The sequence below is a fragment of the Petaurus breviceps genome, unplaced genomic scaffold (assembly GCF_028583685.1).
Source record: "Petaurus breviceps papuanus isolate PSGF00001 unplaced genomic scaffold, PetGlider_PUasm1.0 90804, whole genome shotgun sequence".
NCBI lineage: Eukaryota > Metazoa > Chordata > Mammalia > Diprotodontia > Petauridae > Petaurus > Petaurus breviceps.
In genome coordinates, this window is record NW_027187348.1 from 2,518,287 (window position 1) to 2,541,843 (window position 23,557).

The following is a 23,557-nucleotide window of genomic DNA, read 5'->3' on the forward strand; positions in this document are numbered from 1 at the left end:
GGAAAGGAAAGGAAAGGAAAGGAAAGGAAAGGAAAGGAAAGGAAAGGGAAGGGAAGGGAAGGGAAGGGAAGGGAAGGGAAGGGAAGGGAAAGGAAGAAAGGAAGGGAAGAAAGGAAGGGAAGGCAAGGGAAGGGAAAGGAAGGGAAGGGAAGGCAAGGGAAAGGAAAAGAAAGAAGACAAAAAGGAAGGGGAGAAAGAAGAATAGAAGAAGCTGTTGAATAACTATGGTGACTGTGATTCAGCTCCTTCTACCTCTCAGACTACTATTGACTACTTCAGCTAAGACACTCCAAACTGCTCAAAATATTTGAGAGATTTTAAGGTAAAAGAAGGATTTGACTTATTTCATGTAGCATCATTCAGCAGAATTATGAATGATAACTGAAAGACACAGGGAGGCAGATTTCAACTCAATAGGAGAAAGAAGCTGGAGAAACCGTCCCCCAAAATGGAACAGGTTATTCCTTGAAACAGTGGTCTAGATACTGCCACAAGTATTGAGAGGTGGGATGACTACGCATTGAGGGTGTTGTAAAAGGGATTGCTATATTCTGCAGACCATCAACCTTAATGGTTTCTGAAGTCCCTTTCAGTTTTAAGATTCGGTCATTTTCTTTGGAAGTAGAAAGTTTGCAAAGTAAAACAACAGGATAGAGATGTAAGATTCTGTAACTAGCTTGCTTTGTAAACTTGCATAAGTAATGCAGTTTTGGGTGATCATGATTCTGTCATCTAGAACATTTGTCTCCAAACTTTTTTGATGGTGCAGTCCTATAAGTAAAAACTTAAAATTTTAGTTTATAAATAACAGTCAATAAAAGTATATTTTTTCTACTTATAAACTATATATAGTTTATACATAGAATACAATACTATTGCACTAATTATTTTTGAGCATTGTAAAACAAAACAAAATAAACATTTTAAAAAGATGGGATAAAATTGAAATAATACAGTTATCCCTTCTACATAGAGACTTTCTCTGTCACAGTTTTGCTATATTGTAGGACAGTATAAGAAATTAAATGGAAATTTGGGGGGAGCTTTGTGGAAGCTCCAGACAACACACAGAGGTCAGTAGAAAACACAGAGCCTATGAGCAAACACCTAACCCAAATTTTATGATAAGGTGCTGTAAACATCTCATAAAAGAAAAAGAAAAAAATTCATACTTCTTCTCTGGTAAGAAGATAGGGCCAAAAGCTTTTCTGAAGATTTTCCAGATCATAGGGTGCAACGCCCCTAACCCCTGTGATGTGGAAGGGATAATTATTTCCAGTGGAGTCACTGGGATTTATTGAGTAGGGGGGTGACATAGTCATCTCAAAAGCTGTCTGGAGAATGGATTGGAGTGAGTTGAGACTTGAGGCAGGGTCAACTAAGAGGATGTTGCAATGGTCCAGGTGTGAGGTGATGAGGACCTGTACTAACTTAGAAATAAGATTTTTAGCAACCTGGAAATTTTTGGAAACCTGAGTGAGTAGAAGGATAGTGATGCCTTCCACAGTAAGAGGGAAGTTTGAAAGAGGGGTGAGTTTGAAGGGAAAGATAATTCAGCAGGGAGCCATGTTGGAAGAGTTTTAGTTTAGGTGGTACGTGTTGAAGATGAATCTCTTAATTGGCTATTGTGAGGAGGAATGGATGTAATCTATTTCCCACTCTCTGATTGGTAGGTCACACACCCACATTTAAGGAATCTGAACCCTCACTTTGGAACATAGGAAATAATCCAATCTAGAACCTAAGGAATGATAAATATATAGTATTAAGATATTAATTAATTGACATCTTAAGTATTAATAGTATTAATTTAATAATTAATATAATATTATTTAATAGTTAAGTATTAATAGTATTAAAGCAATAAATAATATTAAGATGAATAAAGTGAATTTTTATTTCATTTTATTGAAATAGCTTTACAATACAATTATAAAATACTTTGCAAATATGAAGTGTTCTGTGGATACACAGTAAGATGAATAGTAAATGAGCTCTGAGAACACAGTTCCTGTCATTCCAAGGAGATTAAGACAGATATTTTGGAGTGAAAGTATAATAGGATTATAGATTTAGAGCTGGAAGTTACCTTAGAAGCCATCAAGCCCAACCCTGCCCCCATTTTACAAGTAAGGAAACTGAGGCTAAGAAAGGTTAAGCAACTTGCCCAGGGTAGCACAGTTCTCAAGTGTCTGAGCCAAGATGCTCCTCTATGGACTGTGCCAGTGATCTGCCTCTATGATAAAGGGAAGAAAGTGGGTTTTGAGACACTGCTATTCCTGATACCTTTTCTCATCATCTGTCCTAAATCTCAAAGAGGAGTGAGACGTTAGGGGTTTCTAAAAGGGAAAGAGGAAGGAACTGAATCATAATCTATGCTCACACTTTGTGTCTTGTTCCTGTGGTTTGTAGGGTCCGTATTCCGAGATGAGTTTGATCTGGCCATTCTCCAACTACAAGAGAATAACCGCCTGGAAATTTTGAAGAGAAAATGGTGGGAAGGGGGGAAGTGCCCCAAAGAGGAAGACCACAGAGCCAAAGGTAAGGATGTTCAGGACTCCTCTGAAGGGACTGTTTGATTTTTGTCTTCATATTCTCAGCATCTTGCTAGGCAAGTAGGCCCATAGTAGGTTGTTTGATTGGTTTGATTGGAAATCTCCTTTTTAGTTGTGGTCCTAATGGGGTTGTCCAGGGTTGACTAGTACCTTAGGTGTGATGGCTAGCTGAGCCCTTTTCAGGGCTACTCATCCACCATCCCCCAACTCTCACCTGCAGCTCCAAGAAGCTGTAGGGTTCACAATGACCACACCCTAGTAAAATTGTCTTAGCAGATGGGTCAAGGGTGAGGGTAACTGAGGAGCCTCAAACCTGTTGGTGAGCTAGGAGGATGTCTACCCCAAGCATGTGAAGAAGTGTCCTGTGAAGTGCTTAGAAGTTGGTCAAACATCAAAGACTCCAAGGTCATCCACTGCATCCTGGACCCTCACCAATTGTCTTTACTTTTGTCCTGCTACTGGACTATGATGACTCTAGAAAAGAGAGTGAGACTGACGACTTTGTGCAGCTGTGCCTCACTTAAACCCAGTTCACACCAAGTCAAGACATCACCCTCATGAGGTCATTGGTCCTCTTTGAAACAAAGGATGATCAACAGTCCTGGTCCTGATGCCACCTGTTTTTTCACATTACTGTCCCAGATTATGACACCTGGAACAAACTGGGAAATGAAACATTTTCCTTCCTAATACTAGGGAGGGAGACTCACCATTGTGGTCAGGTTCCAACTGAAGACTCTACCTGAGGGCAAGAATAATAATAGCAATCCCTATTTCTATAACTCTTTAAAATTTGCAGAGCTCTTTCCTCACAACAGCTTTGTAGTGCACTGTTACCCCCATTTTATAGATGCAAGTATTATTTTGTGGTTGTTGTTCAGTCACTTCAGGTGTATCTGACCCTCCATGACTCCATTTGGGGTTTTTTTGGCAAAGATACTGAAGGGGTTTACCATTTCAACTCCAGCTCATTTTACAGATGAGGCAAGCAGAGTTAAATGATTTGCCCAGGGTCACACAGCTAAGAAGTATCTGAGGCTGGATTTGAACTCAGGTCTTCCTGACTTGAGGCCCAGAGCTCTATCCATTGAGCCCTGGGTGCCTCCCAAAAATATTTTTACCCCCCCCCCCATAAGTAAGCTGAGTCTCAGAGTCATGATCACAGAGGTTAGTGAGTTTTGGAGGTGGAGCTCAGACCCAGCTCTTCTGTCTCCATGTGCAGTCCTCTTTCCATTATATCCTAGTACCCCTCAAGAAAAGAAAAGGCCACCCCAAAATGGCAAATATCAGAATGAATTCTAACAGACTCTCTGCAGCAGCCCTGGTGAACAGTACAAAAATGTACCAGCATGCAACAGACCTTTTTTAAACCATGACATTCTCTCTCCCTAAGGGTATACATTAGTAGTAACATAAATGCTATCAATGTTTTTGAGCCATGGTCAACACATATTGCTACCCACAAAGTCACACTGAGAAAATGGACATGTGACTGTACTGCAACCAGCTCCCAGGCTTGTGAGAGCTGATTTTTAAATTTTGGGGGGAAGCATTAGGCCCCAGCAATTGGCAAATACCACAAATGGGGGGGGTGTTGAGTTATTGTTTTACTGATTGTCTCTAGACTTGAGAAAGTGATAGAGAAAATGTTAATAATCCAAATTAAACTTAAAAGTCTGTCATGAATTTTCAGAGGGCTATTGTTAAATATTTACCAGCACATCCTGGAAAGTGATCACATATTTATAAGTTATTGAGCACAGTTCAACAACAACTTGATTCAATTTGAACATAGTCTCTGTTAAAGAACTTACCGTGTACTTGGGGAAAAAGACATGTACAATACAAACTGAAGGTTATCAATACAAAGGGGAAATCTAAAGAGGTAGAAGAAATTGGAGGAGATTGGCCAGTCAGCATCCAAGTGGTGGTGATCAGAGGAGATAGAATATGAAGGAAGGAGGAGATAGAATATGAAGTAAGCCCTGATGGAAGGGAAGGATTTTGACAGGTGGAAATAAGGGAATAGTCTCTGCTGCATATGACAGATAATAGAAGTAATGATACAATCAGCTTAGAGCAAAGCAGTAGCAAAGGTAAAGAAAGGTGTGATGAGTGGTCCACCTTGACTCAAAGAAGAATATTATTGCTTAGAAGAGTTCACTGGTAGGTTGGAGACCATGGAGAGCAGGCCTCTGTACTTTTATAGAGAAATTCAGTAGGGGTGGGAAGGGTCAGAAAGAACCATTCCCCTCATTTGTACAGGAGCATAGGAGTACACACAGCTCACTGGCTTGCCCACTAAGTAGAAGACATCATGGACCACCCCTGTTCCTGGGAGAACACAAGAGTGCTCAATAGCACCCTACATATTACCACTACAACAATCTGGGGAGCCAATCTTAGAAGTGGGTCAGAAGTCTTAGAGCCAGTGGTGATTTTGTCAACTTTCTCTAGGACAATTATTCTCAATAATTTATTCTGCCTCTGCAAACAGAGGGTAAAGTAACGTAAACTCCAATCCTGCTTTAGTTTGCTGATGTGTGCATATTAAATTTTAGGTCTTTAATATTCTTTCACTAGTCAGGAGAGTATGAGGTTTTCTTGGGTTTTCCCCATATTTTATGCCACTTTTCCCCTCACTGTTTGTTTAGGGTGTTCCCATCATCTAGGAATAAATGGCAAGATTTTTAAATTTTTTCTGAGGGGCCATTAATTCCCAAAGGATATTCATACCCAAAGTTAAGGATTATTTTTCTGTTACTAATCTTTTGTGTATTTTTTTTAGTTTTGTGTTGAAATAGTTTTGTCATTGGTGTCATATCCTGAGATGGAATAAAAGAATTTTACTGCTTTCCACCATACCCTAGAGTGCTGTATTGATAATGAGACAAATAAACAGGAAACCATAATATTTTATAACAGAATGAAAGGCAGCCAACACACATTTGGCCAACTGTATCATCTTTACTCATACCCAGCCTGGGGAACTCTCAGACCCAACTCCTCTATAACTTAATAGAGAATTCTTACAGAGTTACCTGAAGTGGTAAGAGTTTATATGATTTTCCCAGGTTTACTCAGTTAATACAAGTTACAGGCAGGACTTGAACCCGTATATTTTTAACTCTAGGCCCCAAAGTGTCTCTACATAACTGTACTGCCTATCTCGTATTCTTGCTAACTCACATTAACTCAACATTGCAAGAAGCCAGCACAATTTTTTAATGGAATGCTGGATCTATGTGGTGTAATGCATAAATATTTTTGAAAAATGCAGATCCTAACCAGAAACCCACTCCCCTTCTGCCCCCTCCAAATTCCAGAAAAGGTTACTAGAGAATTCCAAACTGGCCATTTAATTCAACTAGCATTTATTAAATTATCTTATATACTAGCTTCTGTGCTAGGTATTAGATAGAACTTTTTTAAATTTTTATTTATTTATTTTATTTTTCGCTTTTTGGAGGGGGAGTTTGGGTTAAGTGACTTTCCCAAGGTCATACAGTTTTGGTGTTAAGTGTCTGAGATCAGATTTGAACTCAGTTCAAATCAACCAAGTTTAATCTTGTCAGGTCCTCCTGACTCCAGAGCTGGTGCTCTATTCGCTGCGCCACCTAGCTGCCCCAGATAGAACTTCTTTAAAAGCAGTATAGCACAGTGGAAAGATCGTTGAGCTAGGCGCTAGTAACCTGGAGCCAGGAAATTGGTTTCTGACCTGATTGTGCCACTAACTAGCTTTGTGATGCTGAGCATATAAAAACCTTTCCAGGCCTCAGCTTCTTCATCTATAAAATAAGGGATTAGACTAGATGACCTTTGGTGACCCTTCTAGCTCTAAGATTCTGATCCTATGGATAAACCAAAAAAGGTAACATTTCTTGTTGATAATTTTTCTTTTTGAAAATCATTTTATTCACAATACTCTTAACTGAAAGTAAATGAGTAAAATTATCTTTGATTTAAAAAAAAGAAATTATCTTTGATCATATGATGAAGTTATTTTTATCATTCATTTCTAAATAGTTAAGTGGAACTTGTCTGACCCTAGGATTTGAAAGATTAAACTTGGTTAACCTTCTTGGTGCAGAGCCATAAGTATTTAAGGAGCAGCTGCTACATGCCCGTTCTCGTGCTAGGTACTGCAGGGGAGAAAAGAGGAGCACAAGAAGTTTGCCATCTGTTTTTATGGACACGCCGACATATGTGAAGAGATTAGCAAATAATTCAAAACAACATGCAATTAAGTGCTAGATGGTACGGAGTCTACTGTAAGTGCTCTGGAAGCTTAGAGGATATACAGATCAGCGACTATCAGCAGAGATAAAATTTTGTCCTAGGGTACCAAGATTTACAAAGTGGCAAGATCACAGTCCTGGGGCATACTTTCTCAGACTGGAAGCTACATTCCAAATAAAGAACTCCACACCACCTTCCTTCCCTCCCTCGGTTACCAAAATTCTTAGCTATGGCTTTGGGTGACACAGTATTAGAGGTGGGCAAAACTTTATGGAGGAAGGGGGCTTGAGTAGGACTAACTTTGGATGAGTAGAGAAGGAGAAGGGTATTCCAAACTGAAAGAGCAGCATAAGGAAAACTACTGATAGAAATTAATATGAGAGAGAAGGATAGGGAAGAAGGGGCACATGGGAAGACTGGACTGAACGATACAAAGGGTTTGTGTTATGTGAACTCACCCCACCAAAGATAAATTTTTTTTTAAAAATGTGGATTGAAAGAAGCCCTAATTTGACTGAATAACAACAACAACAAAACCTGGATTTTTTTTTTTGCTTTTTGCTTTTTTTGGAGGGGGGGAAGGTAGGGCAATTGGGGTTAAGTGACTTGCCCAAGTTCACACAGCTAGTTTTTCATGTTAAGTGTCTGAGGTCAAATTTGAATTCAGGTCCTCCTGACTCCAGGGCCAGTGCTCTATTCACTGCGCCACCTAGCCACCCCAAAAACCTGGATTTTTTATCTTTGGATTTTAGACCTACTGATATTTATGTCAATTCTATTCTGAGATAACAATGAGACTTGGAAATGGAGAAAGGAATGGGGAAAAAGGGAAGGCAATAAGCATTTAGATTAGATAGCACCTACTATGCTCTAGGCATAAGACTTTTTTTCCAAATATCTCTTCTGATCCTCACAACAACCCAATGATATAGATGTTATTATTAGCCCCATTTTACAGTTGAGAGAAACTCAGGTAGGGGGCAATTAAGTGACTTGCCCAAAGTCACACAGCTAGTAAGTGATGAAGCCTTCTTTGACCTACTGTCTTCCTGTCTCTGGGCCCACTATCATCCACTGTGCCACCAACTGCTTCAGGACAGTCATTATCTGGGACTAGAGTTAGGAGAAAAGGAAAAAGGGTAGAAGGAGAAGGGTATATTGACTTGGCAAGGTTTCAGTCTAGAAGACCTGAGGTCTAGACAGAAACCATCTTGCTTCCACAGTGATAGGAAAACCTCTGGAGTTACTAGGGATGGAATTAAGAAGGCATGGAATTTAAAAAGTGGAACTGAATATAAGTCAACAGTTGAAAAATACTCAATAAGGGCATGTGCAAAGAACTGTTAGTCACTGAGGAATATACAAATACGAAAATAAGCATAGTTCTTACCCTTAAGGATAAGCTTATAGAAGAGATGACACTTATCTAAATAATTATAATATGAATAAAACATGATAAATAAGAGGTTTTTTTCAACAAAGTACTACGAGAACTATGAAGAGAAAAGAAGTAAAATGTGAGCTGGACTGGTAAGGTTTTAGAAGGTAAATATGTGAAGAATGACCCTTCGTGTTTAGAGAATGGGGTGAGTAAAAGACATGGAGATGGGACAGCTTGGAACATATTTATGAAACAGCAAGAAGTCCAATGTGACTAGACCATACAGGGGACTAGTATGAAATGAGGCTGAAAGTGACTTTGGTGTTAGATTGTGGACCTTCAACCTCCTCTTCTTTAAAGCCCACCTTTTACAGGAAGTCCCCTTAATTCTAATGCCTTCCCTCTGTGGCTTATTTTCAATTTGTCTTGTACTTAGCTTGTTTGTTGTTTGCATGTTACACCCACTATTAGACTATGAGCTCCCTGAGGGCAGGGACTATCTTTTCTTTGTATTTCTATGCTTATTATAGTGTCTAACACGTGGCAGGTGATTAATAAATGTTTTTTGACTAAGGACAGGTAAAGGATAATAGGGTAATAGAATTTAGGGCTGGAATTTCTCCCTTTGTTCCCCCAGTCACCCAAGTTAAATGGATTTGATAGTGGTGGAAATGAAAAGGATGAGTGAGATAGACAAGAGTTTGCAGATTTGGAATCAACATAACTTGGCAGCTGATGAGATGCATGAGATTTTGAGGCACAGTCATTGGGAGAATGGAGGGAGATAATCTTCTGAGTAAAGATGAGTTGGTTTTAAGCATATTGACTTTTGAGTCTCTGGTAGCACTTCTGAGTGGACATGTCCGAAAGGTGATTGAGTCAAAGTTGGAGGATGTAAAGTTGTGTAAGTCATTCACAGAAAGGGGGCAGCTGTAAATCCAGCCATCATGTTTGCCTCTATCAAGCAAAAGTGTGTAACACTCAAGGTAATGACCTGTCTGTGCTCATAATCACCTTGGCTAGAAATCTTCACACATTGTAATAATGTGCTTTTGCACTCTAAAAAGATTGTTCCAATATTACAGAGACTAATATTAGAGCAAAAAAAAAAAAACACAGAAAAGAAGGAAGAAGAAAAGCTGATCTTAGGGACATAATTTTTGGAATAGATATTCTGGTATCCTGGCAGCAAAGTATTCTCGAAACAGCAGAAACAGCTGGGGAACCTTTTGTTCAGAGGCCATATTTTGTCACAACAGGAAAGGGGCAGGATTGTTAGTGAAGGACCTGAAATCCAGACACAGGCACTTAGTAGTAGGAAATTGAAAGTCAGTGAAAGATTTTGAACAAGGAAAAGACATGGTAAAAAGCCATTTTTTAGGAAAATTAGTCTGGCACCAGTATGTAGGGCACATTAGAGGATGAAATGCTAGAAGCAGAGAAATCACCGCATAAAGTCTCTGGGTGACAATAATGAGGGAGAGAAGAAAAGGCTTTCTTTTTACTCTATGCTTCTGGAACTCATATTCACTGGCATGTAGGAGGTAACTGGGCAGGTTATACGGGAGAGTAAATAGGAGAAGTTATCCTATCTGCATCACAAACATTTCAAGAGACATTGGGATTCTACCAACTAGCCATTATTAACTTGTTTCTATCAAGCCATCCTTTGGAACAAGAGAGCTGTATTAATAAGCCATAAAGCCTGAGAAGCAAGTGCGGAAACTGTCTGGGCAATGCTATGTAAAACACCCTAAAAGCCAGGGCATTGGGCTGCCATCCCACGGCCCGAGAAGCAAATGCCAGTTTCCATGCAGTGGCTCCATCTTTACAATGGCTCAGGCCCAAGCAAACATTACTCAGAGAGGTTAAAAGTCTCCTTGGCTGGGCAAACAACACATGGCCGCTCCAGACCAAGGGAAGGTGGCCAGGCTGGAACCACCGCTGTCTTCGTTGCTTGGTCTCTCTGGCGAATTAGCTGTCCAGGCTTAACTCAGCGGTCCACTACCCACATCTTCCCTCTCCTAGCCTGCCAATTGCGGCAGAATCGCCAGGCAAGCCCAGCCCTGGTAGGACTCTGCCTGGAGAGGAAGGGAAGAAGCAAGCTTTTGATTTTGGGTTTTTTGAAGTTTGTTTTTTTTTTTTGTCTTTTAATGTCTCAGAGTTAACTCATTAACTCTCACAGCGGTTGTCTGCTTGGCTTCCAGTGCTAGCTTTTGGTTGATCTTCATTTTTACAACTTGAATCTGTTGATTTTCACATTTCCTGATGCCTTGAGAGGAAGCTGGATTGGGAAGGAACTGATGGAGGGAGACCTCCTTCCTGCAGTCTCTGAAACCCACAGCCAGCACAAGCACATTAGCATCAACCAGGATGTACCAGTCAATACATGATCTCTAATGCTGTCTTTCTTCTTCGTTCTTATCCAATTAGAAGTGTTAGAAATTGTGCAGAAGATGATACGGTCCCATTTTTAATCTAATCCAATTTCACAGCCTCAACCCTTTACAGCTTAATCTAAGATAAACTGGGATGGAGGGAGGAGGCATACATAAACACAGTGGAGGGGGGAGCTTAGTGGCATTGGTCCCCTTGAAGATGCTTAGGTTCCAGACAAAATTATGTCCTCTCTGCCTGCCTGCCTCCCCCACCCCAAATGATGTAGGAAGTGGCAAGGAGCACGCCGAGCAGCGTTGGGAGGTTTCGGGGTGTTTTGTTATTGCTCTGACATTTCCAAAGAAGCAAAGAACACTTTGCTACTTCAGACTGCTGCCTGGCACCTGCCTTCTGTGTTGTGTCATTGGAGAGGAAAGAGAGAGAAAGCTTTATCCAACATTCTCTACCACTCTAGTGTCCTATGTCACTGGCTGGCAGAGCTGTCAGTCAGCATCAGACCAGTTAGGCCAATTACAATTGTTACTAACTGTCTAGGCTAATGCTGATTGACAGGTCGGCCATTATATTCTCCCCCTCCCCCAATAATTATTTCTGGGGCTGCATTAGTTTGAGATTCTTGAATATCATCCTGAGATGGATATTCCAGCTTGGGGAGTGAGGGGAGAATAGGGTGAGACTTACAAACCTTTTGACCAAGCCTCATTTGGGTAAAAAGTGGTAGCCTTAATGCTTTTCTTTAGCTGTCCTCTTCCTTCTCTCTTCTGATAGCCCAGTGACCTTCTCCCTCAAAAAGAGCCAAGTAAAGAAATCTCATGGAAAACTAGGAAATTACAAAAGGGAACAGGCTTCGGTCCAAGCTGTTGCTTTTTTTTTCTTGCCTTTTCCTTTCAAAAACATTTATTTAATTTTTTTCTCAGTTCCTATAAAAAGAATTGTCACCAGTCACTCAGTGGCAGATTCCAACATCCACCTGATTCAGGAGGATTCCATTACAGAAGACTTCAGAGCACAATTTCTAGACAAAAAGGTTGCTGGTGAATTCCAAGGGAATTAAATTCCTTTATCTTGATAAACACAAGCACAGGATCAAGCTTCAAAGGAGTATAAATATACTACCAAGCTGTTAAATGCAGAATCTCTTTCCAAGGATAGGAAGCAGGTAGCACCTTTTCACTCACCAAAAATCCTTAGAGACCAAAACGTTGACTGGGGAAAGTTTGAATGATCCCTGTGAGACATCTGGGGAGGAGAGAGGGTGTGGTGTGTAAAGAGAGAAAAGAAATCCTAGAAATCTCTCTCTCTCTCTCTCTCTCTCTCTCTCTCTCTCTCTCTCTCTCTCCCTTTCTCCCTTTCTCTCCTTCCATCCCTCCCTCCTCCCTCTCCTCTTTTTCTTCCTCTACAATTCTAGCCTAGCTTTCCTGGATCGACAGTTTCCCCATTCAGATAACAAACCTCTAAACATGAATAGGGAATTTAGATAGTACCTTGTAGGGATGTTTGGAGAGGAAGCCTGTCTCCTAATAGCATCTGATTTACTGCTGAGTGACAAAGAAACTCCAGAGGCGCTGCCAAGAACAAGATAGAGAACAGAGGAGAGTAGTAGCCCAGTAACTTTAAAACAAAAGAGGTCAGCAATTTATAAAGACCATGGCACAACTTTGAATCTAGAAGTTGGCTAAGATTAAGTCAATAAATCATTGACTCACTTTGATGAAATGTTCCAAAGGAAAGAAAGAAAAAATTTTATAGGTGTCTAGGCTGACTAATGGCTATAAATAGGCATCTCATCCATAATTGTCCTGGGTGGTGGTGTTACGTCCAATCAATTCAATCAACAGGGAACCAATATGAGTCAACGGACAGTGAAGGTAAATGTCATTTCTCAGGGAGTAGACACCACAGACTCATGCTCCTGGCTTGAATTGCATCACAGCCACCTCTCTTCATTCTGAAATCAGTATCAGAATCACAGAAATATAAGGCTGGATTGGCCCCTCTTTTAAAGCAGATCTTTCTAACTTGAGGCAGGAATATGAAGGTGCAGTGACCCCTAGGGGGGATTCAAGGGGATTACTAACATGTAGTAAAATTGCCCTCAGGGCCCAAGGAAAAGTGGGCTATCTAAGGAGGTAGGACTGAATCCCCAAGCCGAGCTAAGCTGTATTCCTAGAGCCCCAGGTGGCTAGGCCATGAGGTAAGAAATCAGAAAGTAAGTGAGCTTGATTCTGGCAGCCTGGCTCTGCAGCAGCATGTGTTACCAAGTCCACAGAGGGAAGAAAACTCTCCACAAACCAATGGTTGGCTGACTGACTTCTCAGAGTTTTCGATGGCCCAGCTTTGAGCCCACAAGTCTGAAAAGGGGCTAGTATTCTCTAAACCTTGGCATGTCAATGCTCTCTCTCTCTCTCTCTCTGTCTCTCTCTCTGTCTCTGTCTCTGTCTCTGTCTCTCTCTCTGTCTCTCTCTCTGTCTCTCTCTCTCTCTCTCTCTCTCTCTCTCTCTCTCTCTCTCTCTCTCTGTTCCTCTCTCTTTGTCTCTTTGTCTCTCTGTCTCTTTCTCTTTCACTCTTACTCTGTTCATCTGTCTTTTTGTCTCTGTCTCTGTATCTTCCTCTCTCTCCTCTCCCCCTCTTTCTTTCTGTCTCTTTTTTCCTATCTCTGTCTTTCTCTCTCTTTCTCCTTCTCTACCCTTCTCTCTCCTCTTCTCTTTTTGTCTATCTCTGTCTTTGCCTCTTTCTCTCTCTCTCTCCATCTTTCTCTGACTCTCTCTGGCTCTTTTCCTCACTCTGTCTCTCTCCCTTTTTTCTCTCTGTCTTTGTCTCTCTCCCTCTTTGTCTTTCTGCTTCTGTCTGTCTGTCTGTCTGTCTCTCTCTCTCTGAGTGTCTCTCTCTCACTGTGTCTCTCAGTCTTTGTGTGTGTGTGTCTCTGTCTTTGTCTCTCTGCCTTTCTCTGAGTGTGTCTCTGTCTCTCTGTATGTGTGCGTGTGTGTCTCCTCATCGACTCAGTATTATTCCTTGCCGTGAAGAACTGCAGCATATCCCAAGAGGGGGTGAGTCTGGACACTTGGGCACCAACAAGCCATGCACCTCTAAGTTCAATACAACATACAGTCCACCGGGGGACTCTGGCAGCATTTTCTGAAACATGCTCTTTGAGAAGCACTGTCAATATTTATGAGTCAAGCACTTATTAAGAGGCTACTGTGCCCCAAGCATCATGGCAGTAATTCTTAACGCTGCCTGCATGCACCTTGTGGATTCCTTTGCCAGTCCAGCAAAGCATGGTGCAGGGAGGTGGTACAGTACATAAAATGCTGGGGTAAGATCCAAGATCGATCTTGTGATCTTGGACAAGTCAATTAACCTCTGCCTGCCTTAGTTTCCCCAACTGTAAAATGGGAGTAACAATAGCACCTACCTCAAAAGGCTGTTGTGAAAATCAAATAAATGGGGCGGGATGAAATAAAACAAAACATATTATCTAAAATAAGATAATATTTGTAAAGGGCTTAACACAGTGTCCGGCACATAGTAACTGCTCGATGACTGCTTGTTCCTCCTCTTCTTAGAATAATGCTTTTAATTACATAAAATAAAATACGGAAGACTGCAAAGAAAACCAATTAATGTTGAAATATAGTTATATTTTATATATACACTATGTGCCATATTTCAACATAATTGGTTTCGTTTGCAATCTTCTGTACTTCATTTTATGCAAATGATTTTTTTTTCATTTTATAATATATAGATATACAGTCAATCCTCAACTTTCACAGGGGTAGTGTTCCTAGAAAACTTTGTGAAAACAATGAATGGTGATACATTGAACCTATGAGAAAGAGGGCTAGGATTCTGCTACTACCAAAAAGCAGAATCTTTCACTAAAAATTGCTGAAAATACACTTTTCTGCCTATAAACCAAGTAAATTGTGGACCCTAGGTTAAGAACCTATGTACGATGAGGACCTACTTTGTGCCAGCTGCTGCACTAAGTGCTAGAGAAACAAGTGTTTTATTAAAGAAAAAAAAAGAAACAATCCACACTAAGAAGCAGCTTGTGTTCTAATGGGGGAGGCCACAAGACTTAAAGCAATATAAACACAAAATAGATAAATATAAATACAAGCAAGTATTAAACAAGGTAATCTGAAAGGGAGAGCACAAGTAGTTGGAGTAGCAGGAAGGATTTCATTGAAAAAATGTTAAAAATAGGGGAGACTACATGTACATCCTCATAACAAAATAAATTCTGAATAGATGTAAGGTAGCGTTCTTGGGAATGGCTGTAGGAGCTGGGAGCTGGGGGGGAAGGGGGTGACTAGGCATCATCTAAGGAAGTACAAAGTACAAGTCGTCCAAAGGAACCTAGGGCAGAACTAGAGAGGTCTTTTTACTGAAGAATACTGACATTATTTTCCATGTATGCTAGTGAGCTTGAAAAGACTGATGCATTATCAAAAAAAGTTTCATTGGGTTTTTTCCCCTAACCTTTTATATGCATATGAATACCGCCCTTGATTCCATAGTGACTGCTTGCTTACAAAGCAGTCTGTTGATTTCTGTCCTCTTTACCTCCCAAGGTGCATTTCACTTTTGCTCAGAACAGAGCTGCCTTTCTGACTCTGGTCCCATTGTGTTTCTGGAATTGAGGGAGTGCCTTAAAATACTATGAAGTGAGTGCAGTCTGAATGCAAAGAAACAATTATTAGAAGGTCAGAAATAAAGGAAGAAAAGAACAGAGCCTTGACAAGAATAAAGTATTTTCAAGGGGTCTGCAGGTCAGTGGATAGGTGGAGATTCAGATGTAATCAAAGGGAAATCTGTTTTAGAACTGACATCTACTTCTTGGCTTCCGCTTACAGGGACAAAGAATATCATTCATCAACATTTGGGAGCTATTAATTTGTTCTTGTGAACAATGGGAGTTTCCCAATCAGGAGAGAGAAGATTTCATTCTAATTGAGCTAATGCCAGCATCATTGCTGGGGTTCAAAGGATCAAAAATGCCAGGAAACTTCCAATTAAGGTGGCTTCTCTGGTTGGGAGCAGAGGGACTAAGCCCCTCAGTATCCTTCTGGGTTTGGGATTCTTCATACAGTGAGTGTCATCAGGGGCTCACCCATCTGGGTTGGGAGGCTCCATTAATGGTTCTGTGCTATGGAAGGCATTTGATTCATCAGAACATGACAACAGCTCACAGTGTTAAATGGAAATGCTCCGCTTTTCTAGAACTCACTTCCCACGCCCCACACCATCTGTTTCGGAGTTTTTGCTCTGCCAGCAATCTATTCTTGTTTCTGCTTTCCACTGATTCCCCGAAAAGAGGAATTGTAGACCAGCCAGGGATTCGGAAATAGGATTGATACTGAACCTCATACTGGAAGCAACACCTAGGATTAACAGGACATCTCTTAGATGTGTGACGTTGGGAAAGTCTACGAACTCTTGAGTGACTTGTGGTTTCTAGCTCATTTCTGTCTAAAACATCAGCTTGTCCAGGAAGTTTTCCAGGATTTCATTGATTAATTTTAATTTATTAAAATAAAACACTAATCCTCTCATACTCAATACCATCCTCCCTGTCACTGTGACTTTGTAAAGTTAACCCATATCCCATCCCGGGCTGACCTGTCACTCGAGATAATTATGTGCCATCTTTCACTACTAACTCATCAAATGGCCTCGTTGTTGTTCAGTCCTGTCTTATTTTTTGTGACCCCTTTGAGGGTTTTCTTAGCAAAGATACTGGAGTGTTTGGCCATTTCCTTCTCCAGCTCATTTTACAGATGAGGAAACTGAGGCAAACAGGGTTGAGTGACTTGTCCAGGATCACACAGCTAGGAATTGTCTGAGGCTAGATTTGAACTCAGGAACACCAGTCTTCCTGACTCCAGGCCTGGCACTCTACCCCACTAGCTACCCTGGAAAACTGCAGTTTCTCCAGACTTTAATTCTTCATTTGATAAAGAGACATAATAATACTTGAATTACCTGTCTTGAAGATTTTGAGTTCATAGAGCTAGAGTTAAAAGAAACCACCAAGGCCATCTTGTCCAGTCCCCTCGTTTTAAGGCTATCCTGGCCCAGGGAGTTAGGTGACTCGCCCAAGGTCACCCAAGTAGCTAGTGTCAAAAAGAGGGTTTGATCCCAGATCTTCAGACTACTGAGCCAATGTTCTTTTTACTCCTCTGTATTGTGAAGATCAAACAAGATTTTATATGCCTATATACATACATATGTGTGTGTGTATAATGTCTTACAACCATAATGGCCTGTTACCATTGGTTTGTGTTTTCAGTGAAAACAATCTCAATTTAATATTACTTAAAGCAAAACTGAACTAGGAAGCAAATTGAACAAAATAAAAATAAAAATCACATTACATTTCCCAAAGCTTACCAAAACATTTTTAATTGACATATTTTGTTTTGACACAACAGACACTCAACAGCAAACACCAAAACAAACCACGCCTTAATGCACATACCCTGAAAACAGTGAAACAAACTTTTTCTCAGGCTGTGTTCCCTGCTTCAAATATCAGGGCCCCACCTCTGGTTCTCTTCTGAGCCATTTTTCAAGACTCAGCTTAAATCCTACCTTCTCTATTTAGATTTCCCAACTAGCCCAGTTCACAGTAATGGAGGAAGGGAGGGAGGGGGGAAGAGTATAGCTGATTAAGTACAGAACTTGGAGTATAGAAGACCTGAGTTCAAATCTGACCTCAGACACTGTGTGACCCTGGGCAAATCACTTAACCCTGTTTGTCTCAGTTTCCTCATCCATAAAATTAACTAAAGAAGGAAATGGCAAACCACTCCAGGATCTTTGCTAAGAAAACCCCCAAAGAGTCATGAAGATTCAGACACGACTGAAATGACTGAACAACAGACCTTAGGCAAGTCATTTAAGCTTCATCTGACTCAGTTTTCTCAACAATAAAATGGGGGTTATAATACACATACTACTGAAGGTTGTAGTAAGGATCAAATGTAAAAGCCTTAAAGTACTACATATATGCTAGTTATTATTATTGTTATTCCTATAATTTTTATAACACTGATTTTCTTCATTCATGTGACATCTTTTATATACTGACTCATTATCATTTCACTTTTTGTGGTTAGATGATCGTTAAGAGCTTTTTTCCTTCAAACATTATTTGGCTTTATGATTCTATTTTTATCAATCCTGGGATACCAACTAGACTGTAAGCTACTTGAGGTCAGGGGCTTGGTCTTATCCTACTATTTGTAATGGCAGGAACATCAGGATTGGAAAGGGAAGATCTGAGTTTCATTTCTGGATCTGGCATTATTAGATTTGAGACTCTGGACGAATTACTTGACCACTCTTGAGTTTTACTTTTGAGTTAAATGGAGATAATAATACTTGAGATACCTACTTCATAGGGCTTTTAAGAAGAAAGTACTTTGTAAACTTTAAAACATTATAGAAATCTGAATCACAATCGTTCTTTGTGTATCCCACAGGACATGGTAGATCATAAAATATAAGGCTTAGAGCTGGAAGGTACCCAAAAGACCTTCTAATCCAACCTCCTCCTTTTACAGGTGAAGTAACTGAGGCCCAGATAGCTGAAAATATCTTTCCCAGGTCATACAGATAGTAAATATCATAGCTGGGATTTGAGCAAAGTGTTCTTTCCCACTGGACCATGTTGTCTGATTTTAAATTAATTGATTTTTTTAAAAAATCTCCACTGGTATAGAATATCCAAACCAGAACTTTCTCCTATTAGTGTGGATAGCTGAAAATTGGCTTTATCTGCCATAGCTCAGTACCTACTGCCAATTGATGCTTCCATGGTATGTACAGATAAAACTCCCTACCCTCACAAACTCCAGAAAGCCCTTTTGAGCTAGCCAATCTCTGTTCCTCTCTGTGGGAAGACACTTTCAAGTGGGTTTTCTCCTTGCTTTGCCTGCCAAACTTTGCTGAAGTCTGAAGCTAGATTTGTAAGGTGACTTCAGCAGTAGTCCTGTGCATGCTGAAAGACAAAAAAAGCAAGTTGGAAGCAAGCTGGTGTCCAAACGGACACGATTTTGCTAACTATCTGCATCTATCTATAATAATAGCCATGAGAGTCATATCCAAGGCATCTGTAAAAGGGTGAATAGCCCCAGAAAACTCTGTTTCATGGCTGGAGGACTCAGAGAGGCAGTTATCCACCTTTTTTATTTGTACCTCCCCAACTCTCAGAACTATGGTTTGTCACAAAAGCTTTCAATCTAGTATCTTGTTCAGCACTAATTTGACAAGGCATTACTAATTGTAACCCTTTGCTTGGTATTACATTACATCATGTGAACATGTATGTCTGAAATGACCATGATCCTGGCCATGACCCTTTGTATACTGCCATGACCATAACCATGATCATGATCACAGCCCTTTGTGCACTGCCATGCCTGTGACCATGCCCATGGCCATGACCCTTTGTACACCGTGACTATATCCATAATCATGGTCATGACCATGCTCACAACCCTTTGTTCACAGCCTTGACCATGACCATGACCTTTTGTAAACTGCCTCAGGCATGATGTGGTCTAGTTAATTCAACAAGCATTTAATAGGTGCCTACTCTGCGGCAGGCAGTGATGCCAACCCTAGATTTAACGTCAAAGGACTGGAGTTTTGATTTCATTTTTCCTTTACTCTTTGTAACCTTGATCGATTCATTTAGCCTTCCTCATCTGTGAAATGGGGCAAGTGGATTAAATGACTTTTAAGCTTCCTCTAATCTCTAAATGTAACCCTGTGAATTCTGGCTGGTCCATCTGATGGTTCTCGTTTTTTGGCTATACCACTTCTGTAGACATTAAGCTACTAATTTTGGAATAAGAATTTCATTGTTGTTAATACTGCATCTCTTGGGGAAGTGATGTGACTAAACACATTTCTATAACTTAAATTCAGAAGTTTAAATGGCAAACAAAGAAGAGTCTTCATTTTCTGTAATATTATGTCTTCTTGCTCTTGTGACTCTCTTTACCCCCTTCCTTACAGGCCTGGGAATGGAGAATATTGGTGGAATCTTTGTGGTTCTTATCTGTGGCTTAATTGTAGCCATTTTTATGGCTATGTTGGAGTTTTTATGGACACTCCGACACTCAGAAACAGCTGAGGTAAGACTCCCTGGGAATAGATTTCAACTGTCGTGAATCATTTAAGAGAAAACATGGTATACTAGAAAATGTTCAGGATTTAGAGTTCAGAGATGTGGGTTCAAATCCCAGCCCTGACACTTACTTAGAAGTTTTGTGACCTTGGGCAAGTCACTTAAAGCCTGTGGGCCTTAGTTTTCTCATCTCTAAAATGACCTAGCTCCAAATCAGTGATCAGGAGCCATTTTGTGGAGGCTGGGACAAGTTCCTTCCTGTATGTCAGGAAGTCCTAGATGTTCATGGTGTGATTCAGAAAGTTGAATAAAAACACCATTTGAAAGGAGGCAAACCTTTGAGTTTTGAGTATATCTTCCTTAGAGTTGCGGAGATTTAGAGGGATAGTTACCAATTCATCTAGGAATAAGCACAAGAAGAAATTTGTTTTACATGACTCCATGTGTACAATGGGCATCATATTTCTTGCCTTCTCAATGGGTTGAAGGTGGGGCGGGGAGAGGGAGGAAGAGAATTTGGAACTAAAAATAAAAATAAAATTGTAAATGAATAAGTACTAGGTATGGTTTATCACCTGTAGTTTTGCATGAGCAAAATTAACCTGTGGATTAAAAAAATATATTCTCACACAAAACTGGAGATAGGGATGAGAAACAGTATGACACAATGGGCAGATTCCTAGATGTAGAGTCAGAAAACCTGCGTTCAAATTCTGATTCTACTACTGTGTCACCAGCATGACTTTGGGCAGCTCATATGGCCTCAGTTTTCTCCTCTGAAAAATGAGTGGGCTGAAAGTAGATCACTTCTGCAGTCTTCCTACTACTGCCATCACCACCCCATGCCTGGAATTCTCTTACTGCTCCCCACTAAGGTTTGAAACCCTTACCTCTCTTCAAGGCTCACTTGTTCAAGAGCCCTTTTCTGATTTCCCCAGTTGTCAGCGGTCCCCCAAATTGCTTTGTAATTATTTTATATACAGGGTGTCCCAAAAGTCTTAGTGCTGTCTTAAGCTATTGAAGCTTCTGTAGCTTAAACCTGTACTAGGCTTAAGGCTTACAGTCTTCATTAAGACTTTTGGGACACGCTGTGTATCCTGCACTTACTTGTTTGAGAACATATGACAGCCCCCTTATAGGCAAGGGGCCTTAAGGACAAAGACTATCTCACTTAGGCACTTTCATCCCCAGCATTTAGAACTGTAGGTATTTAATCAATCAGTAAACATTTATCAAGTACCTACTCTGTGCCAGGCACTCTGCCGAAGTAAACACCCATTGATTGATCAATTGATTAAATCTCTTATCTATCTGTAGAGAATAGAAGGAGGAATGAGTATCATGCCTCTTTCTACCTCATGAAAACATTTCTATTTTACCTTGAATTAATCATTATGTATTCCTTTTTTTGGTGTAGCATATTTAGATTTTTAATGTCATTCCACACCTATCACTTCACTTGATTTTCACAACTCTCTGATTTAGGAACGGATAAGGACTGGATCTGTGATTTCATTGGCATAGAGAGCTCCCAGGGGGGAAACTCCTTCCACCAGTGCAGGCCAGCTCCTTCTCTGCAACTTACAGTCTTAAAATTGCCTAGAAAACTAAGAAATTAAGAGACTTACCCAGGGTTATCTAGTCAGTTGGTGTCAGTGACAAGATTTAAACCCAAGACTTACCAGCTCCAAGAGGCTCTCTATGACATACCGCAATTAGGAAGGGCAGGTGTTATTATCTCCTTTTGACAGAGTAGGAAACCTGGATCATCAGGAGGTTATGCTGTTTATTTAACTTCACACAGCTAATCAGTGCCAAAGCTAAAATTAGAGCCTTGGCCTCTTGACTCACATGGAATCAGAGGCTTCTGTCTACCAGCCCACCATGTTTCTTTGTGGTTACATGGTTTCACAATCACCATGCAGAGAGAGGGTTGGCTCAGGATGCCCAGAATTCTTCCAGGAGCTCATTGGTTCCCTTGTCCTGCTCAGTCTAATACTACTCTGCTATATTTTCAGAGTTACCTTTTTGACTCTGGAAGAATAGTGAGATCTAATCTGGGCATAGGCTCTTGAGATGAAAGAGGGGTCCACAAAGGCTACCCAGGGAAAGGACACTTCCCTCCCCAGAACTGAGTAGAAAGTTGGACGGGAAGTGTTGTTCATCTCTAGCCTGAAAAGGACACTACTATGCTTTTGGCTCTGAGAGGCAGGACCCTTTTCTCTTTATGTCCTATAGGTGTCTGTCTGCCAGGAGATGGTGACAGAGTTGCGCAGCATCATCCTGTGTCAGGACAGTTTCCATCCACGCAGGAGGCGAGCTGGGGTAACCCGCCCTCGACCCCCCATCCCAGAGGAGCGTCGGCCCAGGGGCACTGCCACACTCAGCAATGGCAAGCTGTGTGGGGCTGGGGAGCCAGACCCCATTGCCCAGAGACTGGCCCAGGAAGCTGCCTTGGTGGCCCGTGGCTGCACACACATCCGGGTCTGTCCAGAATGCCGGAGGTTCCAAGGCCTAAGAGCACGGCCATCCCCAGCCCGGAGTGAGGAGAGCCTGGAATGGGAGAAGACCACCAATAGCAGTGAGCCAGAGTAAAGCTGACATCAGAGGACTCACCACCACTGGGATAGGGAGGGTGGGCAGGGATCAGATCAGGTGCCGCTGCACAGAGCTCAGACTTGTACAGTGTTGAATCTTCTCTCCATTAAAAAAAAAAAACAATAATTTTTTTGAAGAAAAAAAGATCAAAGAACCTGATACCCCAGCCTGAGATAGGACCCTCATAAGAGAGCTGGGTCCTTCAAAAGACTTTGCAACTAGCAAGCAAAGGAGATGCTCACCCTCCCAGACTTCTCCCAAGGGGCCTTTTTCCTTTAAGACAAAAAGACACTGTAAGCCTGGGGCTGGAGAGGCCCACCCACACCTGTCCAACTTATAGGACAGAATTTTGGGGTGAATTGCCTGGTCTAGAAAAGGGCAATTGTACCCTGGGTCCAGTTCTCACAGAGAGAATTAAAACTCACCAGGGAAGTTTTTCTTTTCTGGAATTTGAGTTATTTTGTTTGGTTGAGTCTTTCTTTCAGATTTCATTTCTGTTTATTTGTTTTCTGGTTTTTGGTGGGAGAGGGTGGGGTTAGGAAAAGGAAGAATCAATAATCTTTTTTTCTTATACTTTAGGGCCTGGAGTCTCCCAATGAATCAGACTTCAGGTGCTGACCTCTCTTTCCTATGCAGTGATTGGGGGAATAGGAAATGGGTCCAGGGGAAAAAACAGGTGGAGATTCTCAAATCAAAAACAATTCAAGGAGTTTTGTTTTTTTTTTAAGAAAACAAACAAAACACAGATGCCAAAAACTAATCACATAAAGTCAACTCAGAGAGGCCTTGAAACGCCTGGAATTTCAGGGGTTATGTGTCTTTTCTTTCTTCCTTCTTAATTTCATTATTTGGTTTGGTTGGTCATTTGTGAGTGTAATGCTCTGAAGAGGAGGAAATGTATACTGAAGAGTATAATCCTTGGAGGTATCCCTAGGATGCTCTCTTATGAAATTGACCTTCTTCTGTGAGCAGAGGGGAATGGGTTAGTACTCAACCCACAGTATTCACTTTGGAAAGTTGGTAAGAGGTGGTCTCTGAGGAGCAAGGCTAGAAGTCATCTCAGTAGAATGGAGTGTGCTTTTTGACAATTGTATCATTTTAACCAACTTGGTAGCTACCCATAGAAGCAAGTTCATGGGGCCATCTTGGTTTGGGAGATTTCTTGCTACTGGATATGAAGACTAGGGGTGTAGGGGTGTGTGTGTGTGTGTGTGTGTGTGTGTGTGTGTGTGTGTGTGTGTG

At 41.0% G+C, this 23,557-nt stretch overlaps 1 protein-coding gene across 1 annotated transcript in view; it reads left to right on the forward strand.

Moving 5' to 3' along the window:
* GRIK4 (glutamate ionotropic receptor kainate type subunit 4) overlaps nucleotides 1-22,794 on the forward strand; it is a 287,881-nt gene extending 265,087 nt beyond the window's left edge. The window contains exons 14-16 of the mRNA XM_069070250.1: nucleotides 2,413-2,541; nucleotides 19,606-19,724; nucleotides 21,956-22,794. Of these exons, the coding sequence (XP_068926351.1) occupies nucleotides 2,413-2,541; nucleotides 19,606-19,724; nucleotides 21,956-22,312 (605 nt within the window). The 3' untranslated portion in view covers nucleotides 22,313-22,794. The remainder of the gene's footprint in view (nucleotides 1-2,412; nucleotides 2,542-19,605; nucleotides 19,725-21,955) is intronic.
* The last annotated feature ends 763 nt before the right edge of the window (nucleotides 22,795-23,557 follow it).